The sequence below is a fragment of the Parasteatoda tepidariorum genome, chromosome 1 (genome assembly GCF_982258835.1).
Source record: "Parasteatoda tepidariorum strain Cologne lab strain chromosome 1, Ptep-v5.0, whole genome shotgun sequence".
Classification (NCBI taxonomy): Eukaryota; Metazoa; Arthropoda; class Arachnida; order Araneae; family Theridiidae; genus Parasteatoda; species Parasteatoda tepidariorum.
The window spans coordinates 96,008,988-96,024,366 of record NC_141755.1 but is presented as its reverse complement, the minus strand read 5'-3'; the positions used below and the strand labels follow the sequence as shown (position 1 = coordinate 96,024,366).

The following is a 15,379-nucleotide window of genomic DNA, read 5'->3' as shown; positions in this document are numbered from 1 at the left end:
ACTTACCTAGAATTGAACATTGTTGCACTTAGTCTTTCATATTTGTTCTCAGCAATTGAAAAGACATTTTGAAACACATACGGAACGATGATAATTTTTTAAAATATAATAGCACGAAAATTAAAAGGGAACTCGGGTACATTTATCGAGAGCCACAAATAATCCTTCAAAGAGTCGCATGTGGCTCGCGAGCCGCAGGTTGGCCACCTCTGCTATAAGTCTATTTTTGTGCATTTATTTGACTTTATTCACGTGGTTTTCCTTTATTTATTACGTTTGTTAGGATTTTACGAACGCAATGTATTAGAACGATATTTTTCTTAATTGTTTGCAGTTTAAAGATGCTCTTAATGTCCGTAAGGATCTCTTTTAAATAGGAAAAGGGATTCTACTTCTTCCATGTTAACCATCAGAAAATTATACACGGAAAAAAAATTTCCGGTAAAATTACCATACTATGAAGTAATGGCATTTCTGATTTAAAAAACAAACAAACATAATTTTGGTAATAAAATCCAAAATATAGCTTATTTAAACCATTCATTTGGTAACGGTTTACCGAAAATTCTGGTTTTCATAATTATAATTCTTTTACTGCCATACATTCAGTAAAAATTACAAAATTAATCTGTAAATTTAATCAAAATGCTTTTCAAGTCATTTTCTAAGATATCACGAATAAAATTATCAAATTTTGCCACATATATCAAATTTTATCACATTTCATGTCATATTTTATTGTTAATTTTACCAGAAGTCATTACCAAAGAGCTCCGGTGAAAACTACTGAGCTTTTTGGTGTTCCCATAGAGCCAGAAAAGCAGTAAATTTTAGTATATTTCGATAGTTTTAACCATATTTTTTTCTCGGTGTATAAACGCAATTTCCTTTTTAGCTTTTAAAGCACTATAACAACTTAAAAAAAGTTTTAAAAACACTCGCAACCTTGAAATTTAACATTTCGTAATTGGGAGCAGGGATAAAAATTTCAAGAACTAACGTGAAAAAAAACATCAATTAGTTACTTAATAAATAAGGAATAAGGAAATTTCGAATATGTAATTCAGCGTCACATAGCATTACATAGGGGAAGTGTATATATATATATATATATATATATATATATATATATATATATATATATATATATATATATATATATATATATATATATATATATATATATATATATATATATATATATATATATATATATATATATGCATGCAAGTAGTATATGTTTTCTCAAGGGATAGAGCGTTCGCCTCCTAATGAAGTTACCCAGATTCGAATCGCAGCGCTGACTGCTCGATACGAATTTTGCTCCCGACGCGTACCGATCACATTGCTGATCTCATTACCGATCACACTGCTGATTAAAATATCCTCACTGGTAGATGGATCATGGGTTAGGATTCCCTCGCCGTCAGTCTAACCATGAGAGGTTTCCATGGTTTTTCTTTTCATGAAACGCAAATTCAGGCTAGTTCCATCAGACAGTACACCACGAATGCAAATTTCTTGCAATACTTGATCCAAGATCTCCCTTGTTTTCTGGATTTTGTTTAAAATTACGAGGCTGTAGAATTGAACATTGATAGCCGAAAACCCTAGAACTAAGAATGAAAACATATCAAAAAGTTAGTTTTTATAAATGTAAATTTTGTCAGATACAGGAGCCAGCAGAACATACAGTAACTGTGTAGATTATTGATCAGAGCTAAGTCATGCTAAGGAACGTTAACATAAGTATATTATGGGGAAAACCTTTTGTTTTCGACTTTTTTTTTGTTCTAATTTTGGTTTATTTGAGAGCTAATAAAATATTCCTTGAAGAAGATATTAATTTCAGGCATAATTAAAAAAAAATTTTTTTTTTTAATTTTTTGCTTACTAACTTTTTTTATCCATATATATTTCAATTAATAAAATCGTGATTAAGGAAAATACAAATTACATGAGCTAATTAACTAGAAAAAGTAAAAACAATTAAAAGTTTGTTTCATAGGTACCAAATATAATGAAGGTGCTTTTAATAAACTGAAAGTTCAAGTAATGAATTATACTTCCAATATTTGTTTCAATCCTGTTTAATATTTGAGAAATTGTTAAAAATTATAAAATTGTTTACATATGTCATTACAGAAGTATATAAATATTTTAACAATTTGTTTAAAACACATATCACATAAATTACGTAAAATTGCGAAAATGAATCGAGGAAGGCAGATATCATCAAAATTATGATCTTTATTTAAGCAAGTCCCTCTTGTAAAAGTTATGGATGTTTACCAAATTCTCATTAAAAAATCAACGATGAAAATGGATTTTTTCAAATGATCAAAGAAGAAAAAAAAAACTTAGGGACCTATTTTGGCGAACTCTGTTGCTAAATTTTTGGATGATTAGATGGTATTAAAAATATGTTTAAATAAGCATTCACAATTTAAAGTTTTTAAATTATTTTCTATTGAATATGATCATTGCTTTACTATTTTGTATTTTCTTTTATCTAATGAAGAGTTGTAAATTTTTTAAATGTCGCTTATTTCAATAAATTTTTAAAAGCTTCATAGATAAATTACATAAATTGATTCACTTCTATTGCTTTGAAACGATTAGTTGATATTTAGAAGCAAATATCGAAATTCAAGCTTTGATTTTAAATTTTTTAAAAAAATTATTGTCGATCGAATATTTTTTTTTATTAATGTTGCATACATTTTTCTCATGAAAAGCTAAACAATAAATAAAGATAATTTGTTTGTATGAATTAAAAAAATATTGTTATTATTATGTATGAAAAACATATAATATTATATTTCAGATATTTGAAGTGATCTAACTGCTAAATGATATTTAACAACAAATGGTGATATTAATTAATATTTTATTATAAACTATATTTTATTTTAACATCAAATACATTTGCTTTATGTTGTCATTTTGTCTGCACAAAGTGTTGAATTTGAGATAAGTTTTGCCTTTAATAAATGGTTGAAAATACTCAAAATTATTTGCTACTCATGGTAAGTGTTATTTGAAAAAAATGTTTTTATATTAGTTTTAATTTTCGAAATTCAATATTATTTAACAATAAATACCTTTGATATTATTTCACTTAGTTATTTTATTCTACTACAAGCAGAGTTTTAGATAAAGTTTTTAAAGGGATTAACGCATCATATTGTACTTATAAGATTTTCAAGCACTGTTCATTTTAACTTGGTGCTTTTACAGGTTATTTAAGAACAAATTCTTTTCATATGAAATTCAATTTAAAAGATTAGTTTCATTTAAATGGGATATACCTATCTCATATTTCAGTGAACAATGCAAAGCTGTATTTTTTCGAGCTAAATAAGAATTTCATTATAGTTCGTTAAATGTTATTACTTAGCCTTTTATTTGTGCAATATTTTCATATAGTTATATTGAAATTTTAATTTTAAAGTTGTCATTAGTTAATTTGATTTTTTTCAAAATCTTATTTCATTAGGAGCAAAAAATTAGTATTTTGGTTGTTAAAAATTCTAAAGGCAAAGGAAATAATGTACTGAACTAAAACTGAATCGGAGACTTAATACAATTATTTTCCCATCGAGTCATTTATTGGCAAATTTTAGATGAAGAATAGAAAATTGTTTTCTGAAATAATTATCGAAGTTAGTAATATTCGAAAACATGAAATGCAAATGGTTCGAATAATTAATTTTGAATTGTAGGATGTAAATGATGACAAAGTCGAAAAAATTTTCTTTTAAATTTTTTATTGAATGATTTTTATATTTTTCTTACAAACAACAAGAAGGTAATAAATTAATAACAACAGACGAGTTACAGTTGGTCCAGTCCATTTCAGTAAATTCGGGTTCAATCGAATATCTGCAAAATAAAACATGCAAATCTTAGAGAAATTCTGAACTGAATCTTACACAACATCACATATTTCAATAATTTGCTACTTATATAAAATTTATAACTTTATATCATTTTTTCAGCACTTTTTTATTAAAATAAGTTAAACGTAATTGCTATTCAAACTTATCTTTAATTTGTTGAAAATTTATTAAAATAAATTAATGTTATACATGTTAGGGAGCATTTTCGTGACATTTTGTTAAGAAATAGCTTTAAAATGCATAGGAGCATCAGGAAGCTGTTTGCAAAGCATTTTTTTTTATTACCAACCCATAGGAGCCAAATTTAAAATAAATTAATATGTTTTTGTAAATTAGCACTGTTTCTCCCTGTAATCTAACAGCAAGGGGAGCTACATGCAATATTAGAATGCAATACTACTTAGGACAACAAAAAGTGTAGTAGTTTTAATTCGGTTTCGAAGTTCTGCAAAATTTAGATGCGTTAATTTTTATTTTAAGTTTTTGTTATTATCAATGTGTTGCTGTTTCCAGCTAGTTTCCTATTTCCAAAAACCTTCGTTTTTTTTAAATCGTCACCCTTTTTAGTTTTTTAGGCAGTGCTGCATCTGCAGCAAAATATTTTTTAAACTTTGAAATTTGGATGTTTTCAAAATCTTTTTTTAACATGTTTTTAAAGTTTTTTTTAAGTGCATCGATTGTATCTATATTACTTACCAGTTGGATGGTATTTAGTATTTGTATGCGTATCCGGGTCCTTGGAAGTACATTTGTTGGTGTCCGCTTCCATGTTGACCATGAGCAGAGGCTTGGTGAGCTTGAACTCCATGAGATTGAGCTGCTTGTCTGTCATGGGATCCGTATTTGTTGTGTCCGGCTTGAGCGTAAGCTCCAACATTGTGGTGTGCGGCCTTGTCAGCGGTAGCGTGGCTGGAAGATTGGGCACCGTGGTCAGCGAGGACTGCGTGGTGTCCGGCTTTCTTGTCGTAAGCGTATGCCTTTTCGTATCCAGTTCCCTTATCGTGAGCGTAAGCTCCGGTGTTTCTGTATTTGCCATAGTTGGAAGCTGGAAAAAGAATTCATATTATAGACGTTATTTCATATATAATCTAAACTTAAAAAACTTATTATTTAGCTTTGGTGATTATTGTTTTAACTAAAACAGCTGAATATTATCTTTGAACTCTAATTTTATTATTATATTATTACTTTATTATTCTCTTTATTATTATATATTTTTATTATATTTGATTAATTTTTAATTTGATCTTAATTTTGCTCAGACTATTACTTTTTAAAAATTTTGTATAAGGCGTTAACTAGTTAAGATACTCGTAAGTATGCAAAGCCTACATATCTATGACTTATATTTTTAAAAATTTTGTGTGCTCATGTTAATATATCGAGAACAAAAAGTGTGGTAAAACCACTAGAATATAGTAAAATTTACCTAGTTTCTGGTTCTATGGGAATAACAAAAAGCTCGGTAATTTTTAACGAAGAACTTTGGTAAAGAATTTGTTAAAATAAACAATAAAATACGTTTTTATAATATTTGATAAAATTTGCTAAATGTGGTAAATGTTGGTAATTTTACCAAGCTACCTTAGAGAATGGCATAAAAAACTGTTTATTCGGTTAAATTTACTTTTAAGTTTCTTATTTTTTACTAAATGTGTGGTAATAAGATCTATAATTTAAGTTTTGTATTTTTTACTGAATGTGCGGTAATAAGATCTATAATTTTGAAAACCAAAAAAATATTAAAAATATTTGAAGTTAGCTGTAGACTAGAAAATTTTTAAAATGTAATGATGTTTGTCATTTTATTTTTTTGAAATTTGAACTAATTTGTAGGTGCAAATATTTGAACGGAATTTATAATAACTAAATGTTTATGCAGTGAAGTATTATTACAAACATTATTAATAATGTAACTATATGAACATTTTCACCATAGCAAATTGGAGAAAAAAAAGTACCTTGAGCAGCCTGGGCATCATGGGCAGCGTATCCACCAGCGTTATGGTGACCATGGGCGGCGTGAGCACGGTCAGCATAGTGTCCACGGTCGGCATGGCTGTTAGCTCCATGGGCGGCGTATCCAGAGGCGGCTTGTCCGTGAGCACCATAGGCATGTCCTTGGGATGAAGCATGGTGAGCAGCAGGTTGAACATGGACAACCTGGTGAGCTGGTGCTGGAGCTGGAGCATATCCATGTCCGTGGTATTGAGCCATGGCGGCGGCGGCCATGCACAAAACAAGAGCGATCTGCGGAATATAGCAATAATATAAATATTAAGTTTGATATCATGCTTTGCAACTAAGACTTTCAAAATTATGATCTTTTAGGCTGGGACTTAACGGGAAATCTAAATTTTTTGTTGCAGCGTAATTTGCTGGTTTACAATAGTTAATTTACTTGCATAAATTTAAAGAAAAAATCTTATTGTTTTTTTTAAATATTAAATTTAAATGAATTCAAATTCAAAATAACAATTTAGTTTGATCATTGACATCATGCACTCTTTACGTAGCGATTATAAATGACTCTTAAGATTTAGAATCTTAAGATACAGGGAAAAATAGCTTAATGATAATTTGGTATTTTGACTTTGAAGATTTACTTATTAAATATGTAGGATACATTAACAATAATTAAAGCGTTTCGAAATATTAATATGAATTTCAAGAGATTTCAATATCTAAATTATCTGTAATGACATTTTGTATAGTTTTCTCATTAAATTATTAAAGAATTTAAAATTAAAATAATAAAAATATATTGTTCCTCGAAATTTTTTACTAATATTAATGAATATTTGTTAATATTCCTTTTTATTAATATGTATGAATTATAATGAAACCTATTATATTTTTTTATTTAAATTATTGAAAAAATTAAAATAATAATGAGAAAAATATGCTGTTTTTTACTTCTTTTCTTGTTATTAGTGAATATTTGTTAGAATTCAGTAACAAAATTTTTTTTTTGATTTTTTTTGCAAGATTTATATAGCTTACCGTTAAAGATGGCCGTTAAAGATAAATAATTAAATTTATACTTTTTGCTATTTTAACTTAATTTTTAAAAAAAAACAAATATCTTTATTCTTTCAGATTAACTTCAGATAGGAATATGTTAACAGTTATTGTAAAAAAAATTCACATTTTTATTTTATGCTATAAGTAGATTCATATTCTGGAATATTTTGTTTCAATATTTACTATAGTAAATCTGCATTGTTTTGATATTATAATAAATAAAAGCAAAAAGTGTCAAAATATTTAAATTGGATGAAAATATTATAAATATTAAATAATAAAACTAAAGACACTTGTTAAGCATGTAATTTTTTTTTTTACAAATAGCATTATTTTCATTTTTAATGAGCATTCTATAACATATTATTCCTTTTGGTGCGTGTAAGTAAAAACTAAAATGATTATTTCAGAAATTTTTAGTTTATGGATTTTAACCTCAATGCTATACCATCAAAAATGTTTCAGTTTCCTGAGGACAAACTAATTCTTTTTTCCATTTTTTCATGTAGTTTTCATTGAAATTTTTTATTGGAAATAAGTTTTTTTTTTATTAAATCTGCAAGTTATTTAAATTAATTTAAAGTTTTATTTTAGTACTTAACTATTTTTTTTGAATAAAATAACAAATAAAATAGTGTTATTTACTATTTTAGTATTCCGCTTTATGAAATATTTTAAAAGAAGTTCTTAATTAATACATTTAAAATTAACAGATTCAACTTTTTAACTGAAAGAAAGGATAAGCGAATTTAGTTAAAATTTGATGTATTAAAAATTGTCAAATTTGATAAATTTCCTTAAGTTGAAACCGACAGTTTTATAAAAAGATATTACACAGATATTTACTTCATAGTTTTAAAATTATTAAATGATACTTTAAAAATGTAAATAGGAAATTTTTATTTTTATGCTTAATTGAATTTTTGTACTAGCTTTGAAAATTTAAAATTTAAAATTGAAATTTTAAAAGTAAAATTGTTTTGAAATTTGTAAATAATTAAGAATACGAATTAAAAAATTTATTTTAAGCTTATTGAATAGAGTTGAGTGAAGTATAATTAGACTTGTTTGTTATTTTAAAATTTTCAAAAATATTTCAAAACAGTTTAGATTTTACAGTTAGAAATTGTTCAATTCTTTTTAATAAGAAATTTTAACTTTTTTAAAGAAAAGTATTTTAAAAACAATTTTAAAGCTACTTTAAACATTATATTTAAGAGAATTGTTTTATAATTTTATATGATTATTTTTTTCAAACTAAACTTCAACTTATTTTAACAAACTATACTTCAACTTATTTTAGCAAACTATTCTTCAACTTATTTTAGCAAACTATACTTCAATTTGAGTCTGATATTTAAGACTACTCACCACCTTCATGATGCTTGTAAAAGAATTGAGCTGATTAGTCCTATTGGAGAGAGATGGAGAAGTTGTGTTGATCCATGTTGATTCGGTCTGAGTATTTATAGTCGATCGTCTCAATGAAAAAATTAATACGAAAGTGAAAGTTCAAGTATTTTTTTTTCTTCATTTCTTTACTTTCACCCTTGGGCGTGTCCAAAAAGTTTATCCTTTCAGTGCCACAATATTGAGGTCAGGCATGAATTAACCTTGCATATCGTTTGAGAAAACTTCACGTGGTCAAGCGAAATGGTCCCAACGATCTCTCCATGATTTACCTTAAAATGTCGTCTGAAAAGAACAATTATTTCACCTTCAATTAGCAAACGATTTTTTTTTCAAATGAAATTAATGCAAGAAATAATGAATCAAATAGAATCAATGTCAATAAATTTTATCATTGGTTTCATTTTGCATAGTCTGAGAGATACATCGCTCCTGGTTATGAGTTTTTTACTCCCTGAAGAAGGTGATAGCCGTGGGTCAGGGTGAGATTGAGCAAATTGGAATACATTAAGAGAAACTGCAAAACAGCAATTTCTGAGATATGTTAATGTGAAATATCTTACGATCTATTCACATGATCAAAAACGAGATGGTAGAGTAATTGTCTCAAGAACCAAGGCTGTCTAAAATTGTGAGGAAGGTAATGATTGGGATTCGATGTTGAAGAAGATGAAAGCACATTTTTTAAGAGTTAATTTGAAGTATTCGTATTTGAGTAGTATTTGACGTATTTCTCCTGAATTTCCATTCTAAATTTATGTATCACTTTTTTTAAATTTTAACAAGGAAAAGTGGAATCAAATATCGAAATATTTCTAACTTTAATCAATTACGAACTAGACTACAGTTTCAACCTAACCATCAGTTTTAACCTATAAGTATGTTACCGGTTTCTAAATCATTTGAATGCTTAAAATTTCAAATATCAAGTACAACATATAATTCTTTTTGGCGTTTCCTTTTAATAATAATAGTTTTAAAATGCTAAAAATCAGTTATATTTAGGAAAAATGAAGTGGTTATAGCATGTTGGAACCAATAGGAATGGTAAAGTTTCAGAGGCGTTATCATTTGAGTTTAAATTCCCAAAACAAGAACGGGGTTCCAAGTTTAAAATTATGAGTCTCGCTCTCCAAAAGTTAGCGGGAGTTATCTTCCATAAATTTTTTATCATTAATGTATTTAAAGGAACATTTTATAGAATGCATAAATTCAGAAGAATACGAAATGAGTAGTCTTCTACATGCTGCTTAAGAATTCTATTGAATGACTATTTAAATGCTTTCAGTCATTCTACATATTGATTGCGGAAAGTACATAATAATTTGTCCTAAAAAGCCTTTTTCATTCTATTGAATATCTAGGAATTTAATACAATGACTAGGAATTCTTTAAAATGCCGGTATTTTATCCATTAACGGAAAAATTTACACAATTCGTGAGTTTTCCGAAATACTCGCTTTTTTTTTCTTTTGAAAAATCAATAACGAGAAACAGCAAAAGAATAAAAAAGCCTAGAAAAAAAAGCAATACCATGTTTGAAAAAATAAATGTTTCTTTTTTAATGAAATGAAAATGAATGAACTGAATTTAGCATAATATTACCTCTTAGTGTTCTGCTTCATATTTTATAGTAATGAAAAACGTGGCCAAACTTTGGATGATGCATTTTCAAATTTATTAAATAGAATTATTTTTGATTTACTTACCTTAAAATAACCTAAAAGTAACACAAAAGAACATAAAAAATAATAAATGGAGTTTCTATTTCTTAAAAGTCAATTTAAGTGTGTACTTTCATTTTGATTTACTAAATAATTTATAATTATTTCTATAAATTTATTTTCGTTGTATTTTTATTTATTTACTGCCGTGAATAGTTTTAAATTTTTTCTATTTTTGTTTCTGAAAGGTGTGAATAAAGGGATGACTTTAAGTGCTCCGAAATTTATCAAAGTTCTAACAGTTTTACGCATAGAAATAATTCAAAAGTATGAAATTTCTTACGTGTTATTACAATATATTTGAACTATAGTTTCAAATGTTTATAAGCGTACGTTTAAAGTTGCTTTCTGATTTTTTTTCGTAAAAAATAAGTTACTCTTCTTCTTTTTTTCAGGAAGTTTTAAACTTTACGCAAAAGTCGAGATAGGATTTTTCAAACTTAGGAGTTAAAAATTACAAAAATCAGGGAAGATTCTACATTTTTTTAAAAACTTAATTAAAACATAATTGTGAATTTTGTGCTGGTTTATAGTAAATTCTTGTTTTTAAATTTAAAGTTCTTATTACTTCACATTTAGTAAAACATACAAAACTAAAAAATAAATTTAACCAAATAAATGTTTTTTATGCCATGCTCTCAGAAATCATGATAAAATTACCAAATTTTACCACATGTAATAAAACCATATTTAATAGTTAATTTTTACCAAAATCATTTCTAAAGTATATTGGCAAAAATTACTGAGCTTTTTGGTATTCACATAGTATCAGAAGCATAGTTTATTTTACCTTATTCGGGTAGTCTTGACCATACTTTTTTTCTCAGTGTGACATTTTAAAATCTTTGGCAAGCGTTTTTATTGTAGACATTGGTGAAACACGGGTTAACAAAAACCAACCGGTGAAACGCGGGTTGGACAAAAAAATTGAAACACCTCTATACTAATTCTCTAAAAATCTTTCTTTTAGCAGCAAGTGTTTTGAAAAATTCTATATAGCAGAAATATTGATGCAATTTGAAGTATAATGCTTGAACCTTTTTAGAAATTGTGTCATTTTTACCCATGCAACTCCCTAAAAATCTTTCTTTTAGCATTAAGCGTTTTGAAAAATTTTACACATCGGAAGTATTGATGCAATTTGAAAGGTAATGTTTGAACCTTATGAGAAATGGTGTCATTTTTACCCATGCAAAATTCAGTTAGACAAAAATGAGGAAAGGAAGTTAATTACCACTTCGTAGCTTTCATACTAGCAATTTTGAAATCATTCTATACGATTACAATACACATTTAAGAATGCTTTTTTAATTATAGAGGTATTAAAAAAGGAAAAAAAAACTTTTATCTTCGGTCGCACATTTCGTTCGATGCAAACTATGCATGGGTAAAAAGGACATTGCTACTTCTAAAAGCTTCTAACACGATTTTCAAATCCTGCTAACAGTTTTGCCATGTAAAATCACCCAAAACATTTGCTAAACTATAATTTCGTCCAACCCTCCGAAAACATAAATATTGAAATGTCTCGCTCATATAAAATTTGTATTGGGAAGCAAAATATAAAATATATATTGGTTATTCTTAGTTCAGTATCAAATTTATCTCGTGAATTTTTTGTAATATACATCAGATCCACGCACTAAAGGCCTGGTTTCTTAAGACAGGACGCCGTCAGCTGGAAATCAGCGCTAACCTCTGATTGGTCCATTTGTGAGTTTGATAGTATACGTCATCGAACGCTTATCTTGAACTACAATTGCCGTTCAACTCAACTGCAGTTGGATTACAACGTGACGTTAACCACAGAAGCAATGGCGGACAACATCCAACAGCACATAAAAATCAGCCAAGATTTTGATTTTGACATTAAACATAGCTTCTTCATTAAACATAGCACTCTTCATTTAGCTCAGCTATAATGTGTTTTTTCTTGGACAAAGTCATTATTTGTTCTCTAAAACACTGGTCGACAATAACAAAATCAATACAAATTCAAAATAACTATTTGTTTACGTTATTAACGCATGCGCAATGAGAGATAATGTCTGCGTTTGACCGACTGATCACGCAGAGCTAACAAGAAAGTATTTTTTTGGAGTCAGCTCTACGCCAACTTTCCGCTGACGTCCAGATAAGGAGCTTGTCTTAAGAAACCAGACCTTTAGTGTTTCTTATTGTTAAAACTAAAGTGAAATTATAATTTTCCTAAGAGAGGCGAAGGTAATATCACCTATGTAACATAAAATGAGCTCTTTATTGTTAATTCATTCAAAGCAAATAATTCCACGAAAGCAATATTAGTTTACTTATGCTTCGAATCCCACCGTGATGTTCTTCGCTGTGTTTTGCTATCTATCCTTCTACTTGACAAAGGTTTATAAGCCTTAATTGAGCACACAAGTCTGAAAATGTTTGTTGTACCAATAAAACAATAAAAACAATGACTTATGTTAAACACAATATTAGTTACCAAGGACCACCGAGTTAGTAGTAGGTTGCTCTAACCACCATTATTGCACACCCCCAGTTCGTCCCGCAGTGGACTGATCGTTAAGACACGGTTCCCAGCAGATCACCGAAGTCAAGCATCACTGGCTACGGTCAGTGTGCGGGTGGGTGAACTCTTGGATCAGTCTGCGTAGGGACCGAGGGTGTGCGGTATCTGTCCTCGTTAAACTGCGCTACCGTAAAGTGCTTGACTTCGCGTGCAGGTCGTCGGGCTACCGAAGCGGGGGTGCCATCCCCTCCGCAGAGGATCAAAATTGTGATGGCATGTCTTCGGATCATCCTCCGGAATGTTCCTCAGACCGTCGCCAATAGCCTATTGCGCAGCTCTAGTGCGACGTAAATTAACAACAACAACAACAACAACACACCCCCAGTTCAGGTTTACTTATTGGTTTATTTGAATTACATACACATTTGCAGGTTTGTGTGCTCAATTTAGGCTTATTAACTTTTGTCAAATAGAAGAACAGATAGCACAATACAGAGAAGACAGCACGAAGGTGCATCCAGGATAACAGCGGGATTTGAACCCGCTACCTCCCCTCATTCCCAGTTCAGGGAAAATTACGAAGCTTTATGTAGTGACCGATACAATGACACATCATGCGTTCCATTTCGATGGAAAAAAGGGTTGAAATTTGGAAAATTTGGAACCAATAACTTTGTCAGGAGATCGGTAATTTAAATTGCACTTTTTGCTTATTTCGCTATTTCTTAAAAACATTTCAGCGTATAGAATGTATGTCATGGTGTATCATTGCAGGGGAAACTATATGAAGCTTCCCAAATTGACTTGGACAGAGAGTGTACAATATTGATGGTTAGGGTATCCTACTATGATCCTGGAGGTCCTAGATTCGAAACTTGCCGGTGGTCAAAAAACCCAAGCCCAACGACCTGCGCGCGAAGTCAAGCACTTTACAGTAGAACAGTTTAACGAGGACCAATGCCGCACACCTTCGGTCCTTATGCAGACTGATCCAAGTGGTCACCCACCCGTACACTGACCGCAGCCAGTGATGCTTGACTTCTGTGATCTGCTGGGAACCATGTCTCAACGATCAATTTACGTTTCAATTACGTACAAATTACGTTTCAATTGTGTACCAATTTGCGATCAATTTACGTACGTAGTCATTGCGGGACCGCAAAAGAATGAAAAATGTAAAATTTGAAAGAGATCGGTCAAAAATTTCTCTGAAAATAATTTAAAAATAAGACTTTAGGTTAATTTTTGCAATCATCTATTCGATCTATTTCTTTAAGTTTTGATTTTGTGGCTATTGCATTTAAAAGGTAGTGAAATGTTAACAATTTGTAGTTCAAAAATTTGTATAATTATTAAAACCGCTAATAACAAGATACGACAATTAATTAATTAAAAAAAATTTTTTTGCATAAAGTTTTCCTTAACTAAACGAGTTTTTTTTATAAATGCACTAAAAATTGTGTAACTCTTGTAAGTAATTTCTGAGTCTCAGAAATATATGCAAATTACAAAATTTTTATTAAGTGCCTGAAACATTCTACCGCCTTCCTTATTTCAGCTCATTGAAGCCACATTTTCCAATTTACGTTTACACCCTCTACCAGACTTCGAACATTCGAATTTGTTTATAAGAAATAAAAAAAAGAGATTTTAAATAAGCTAATTACAGAAATACTCTACCTTCAGATGATAATTTACATATGTAAGAAAAACGGCTTTAAAATCAGAATTTACTTAAAGGCAATTACATTTTCTCAACTTAGGATTCTCACACCTTCCCATCGGCATTGAGAGGTTAAATCAAAAGGGCATTTGTGGGTCGTATCGTGTCACGATTTTCATTTCTGTCTTAATAATATTGCATTATTTGTAGGTTTTTCGATTTACCTTGACTCTTTAAATTTGCATTTGAAGTTTAAAGCTTGTAAAAGAAGTAATTTAAAGTTTCTTGCTTCACTGGATTGTTCTCCCATAACCGAAATCAAAATTTTAAAAATTGTATTTTCTTTCAAATAAATGGGTTTTGAAAATTATAGTTTCACCCACTTTCCTAAATTTATTAATTCATTATTCTTAACAATTATTATTTTAATGCCATAATACAATGCTGCCTATTAATTAATTATAGTCTGACGTCTTAACCTCATTAACTTGTTAATTTTTAATTGCTATTTTCTAATTTTTAACTGATTTACATATTAACTGTTAATACTTTAACCAAACAATATAATGCTACTTATTAACTTTGAATGTTTGAATTGTTAACTATAATTTATTCTTTTAACTTTCAATTATTGATGCTCTTATCGGGAATTATGGTTTATCAGTATTTTTTTTCGTTTTTAAGAAATAGTTTAGTTTTTAATTGCTATTTTCTAATTTTTAACTGATTTGCATATTAACTGTTAATACTTTAACCAAACAATATAATGTTACTTATTAACTTTGAATGTTTGAATTGTTAACTATAATTCATTCTTTTAACTTTTAATTATTGATGCTCTTATCGGGAATTATGGTTTATCAGTATTTTTTTTCGTTTTTAAGAAATAGTTTAATTTTTAATTGCTATTTTCTAATTTTTAACTGATTTACATATTAACTGTTAATACTTTAACCAAACAATATAATGTTACTTATTAACTTTGAATGTCTGAATTGTTAACTATAATTCATTCTTCTAACTTTTAATTATTGATGCTCTTATCGGGAATTATGGTTTATCAGTATTTTTTTTCGTTTTTAAGAAATAGTTTTTAATAGAAACTGTTTCACGTTATAAAAAATATTTTTTCCTCGTAAAAGGTTTTTTTTCTCGT

At 28.7% G+C, this 15,379-nt stretch overlaps 1 protein-coding gene across 1 annotated transcript; it reads right to left on the bottom strand.

Annotated features, from left to right (window-relative positions):
- Nucleotides 1-3,753: 3,753 nt before the first annotated feature.
- LOC107441921 (uncharacterized) lies at nucleotides 3,754-8,361 on the bottom strand. The gene is made up of 4 exons (XM_016055330.3): nucleotides 8,298-8,361; nucleotides 5,864-6,152; nucleotides 4,599-4,947; nucleotides 3,754-3,885 (listed from the first exon to the last, which is right to left on the bottom strand). The coding sequence occupies exons 1-3, from the start codon at nucleotides 8,304-8,306 to the stop codon at nucleotides 4,613-4,615; spliced, it is 633 nt and encodes a 210-aa protein (XP_015910816.1). The 5' UTR covers nucleotides 8,307-8,361; the 3' UTR covers nucleotides 3,754-3,885; nucleotides 4,599-4,612.
- Between the last annotated feature and the right edge of the window lie 7,018 nt (nucleotides 8,362-15,379).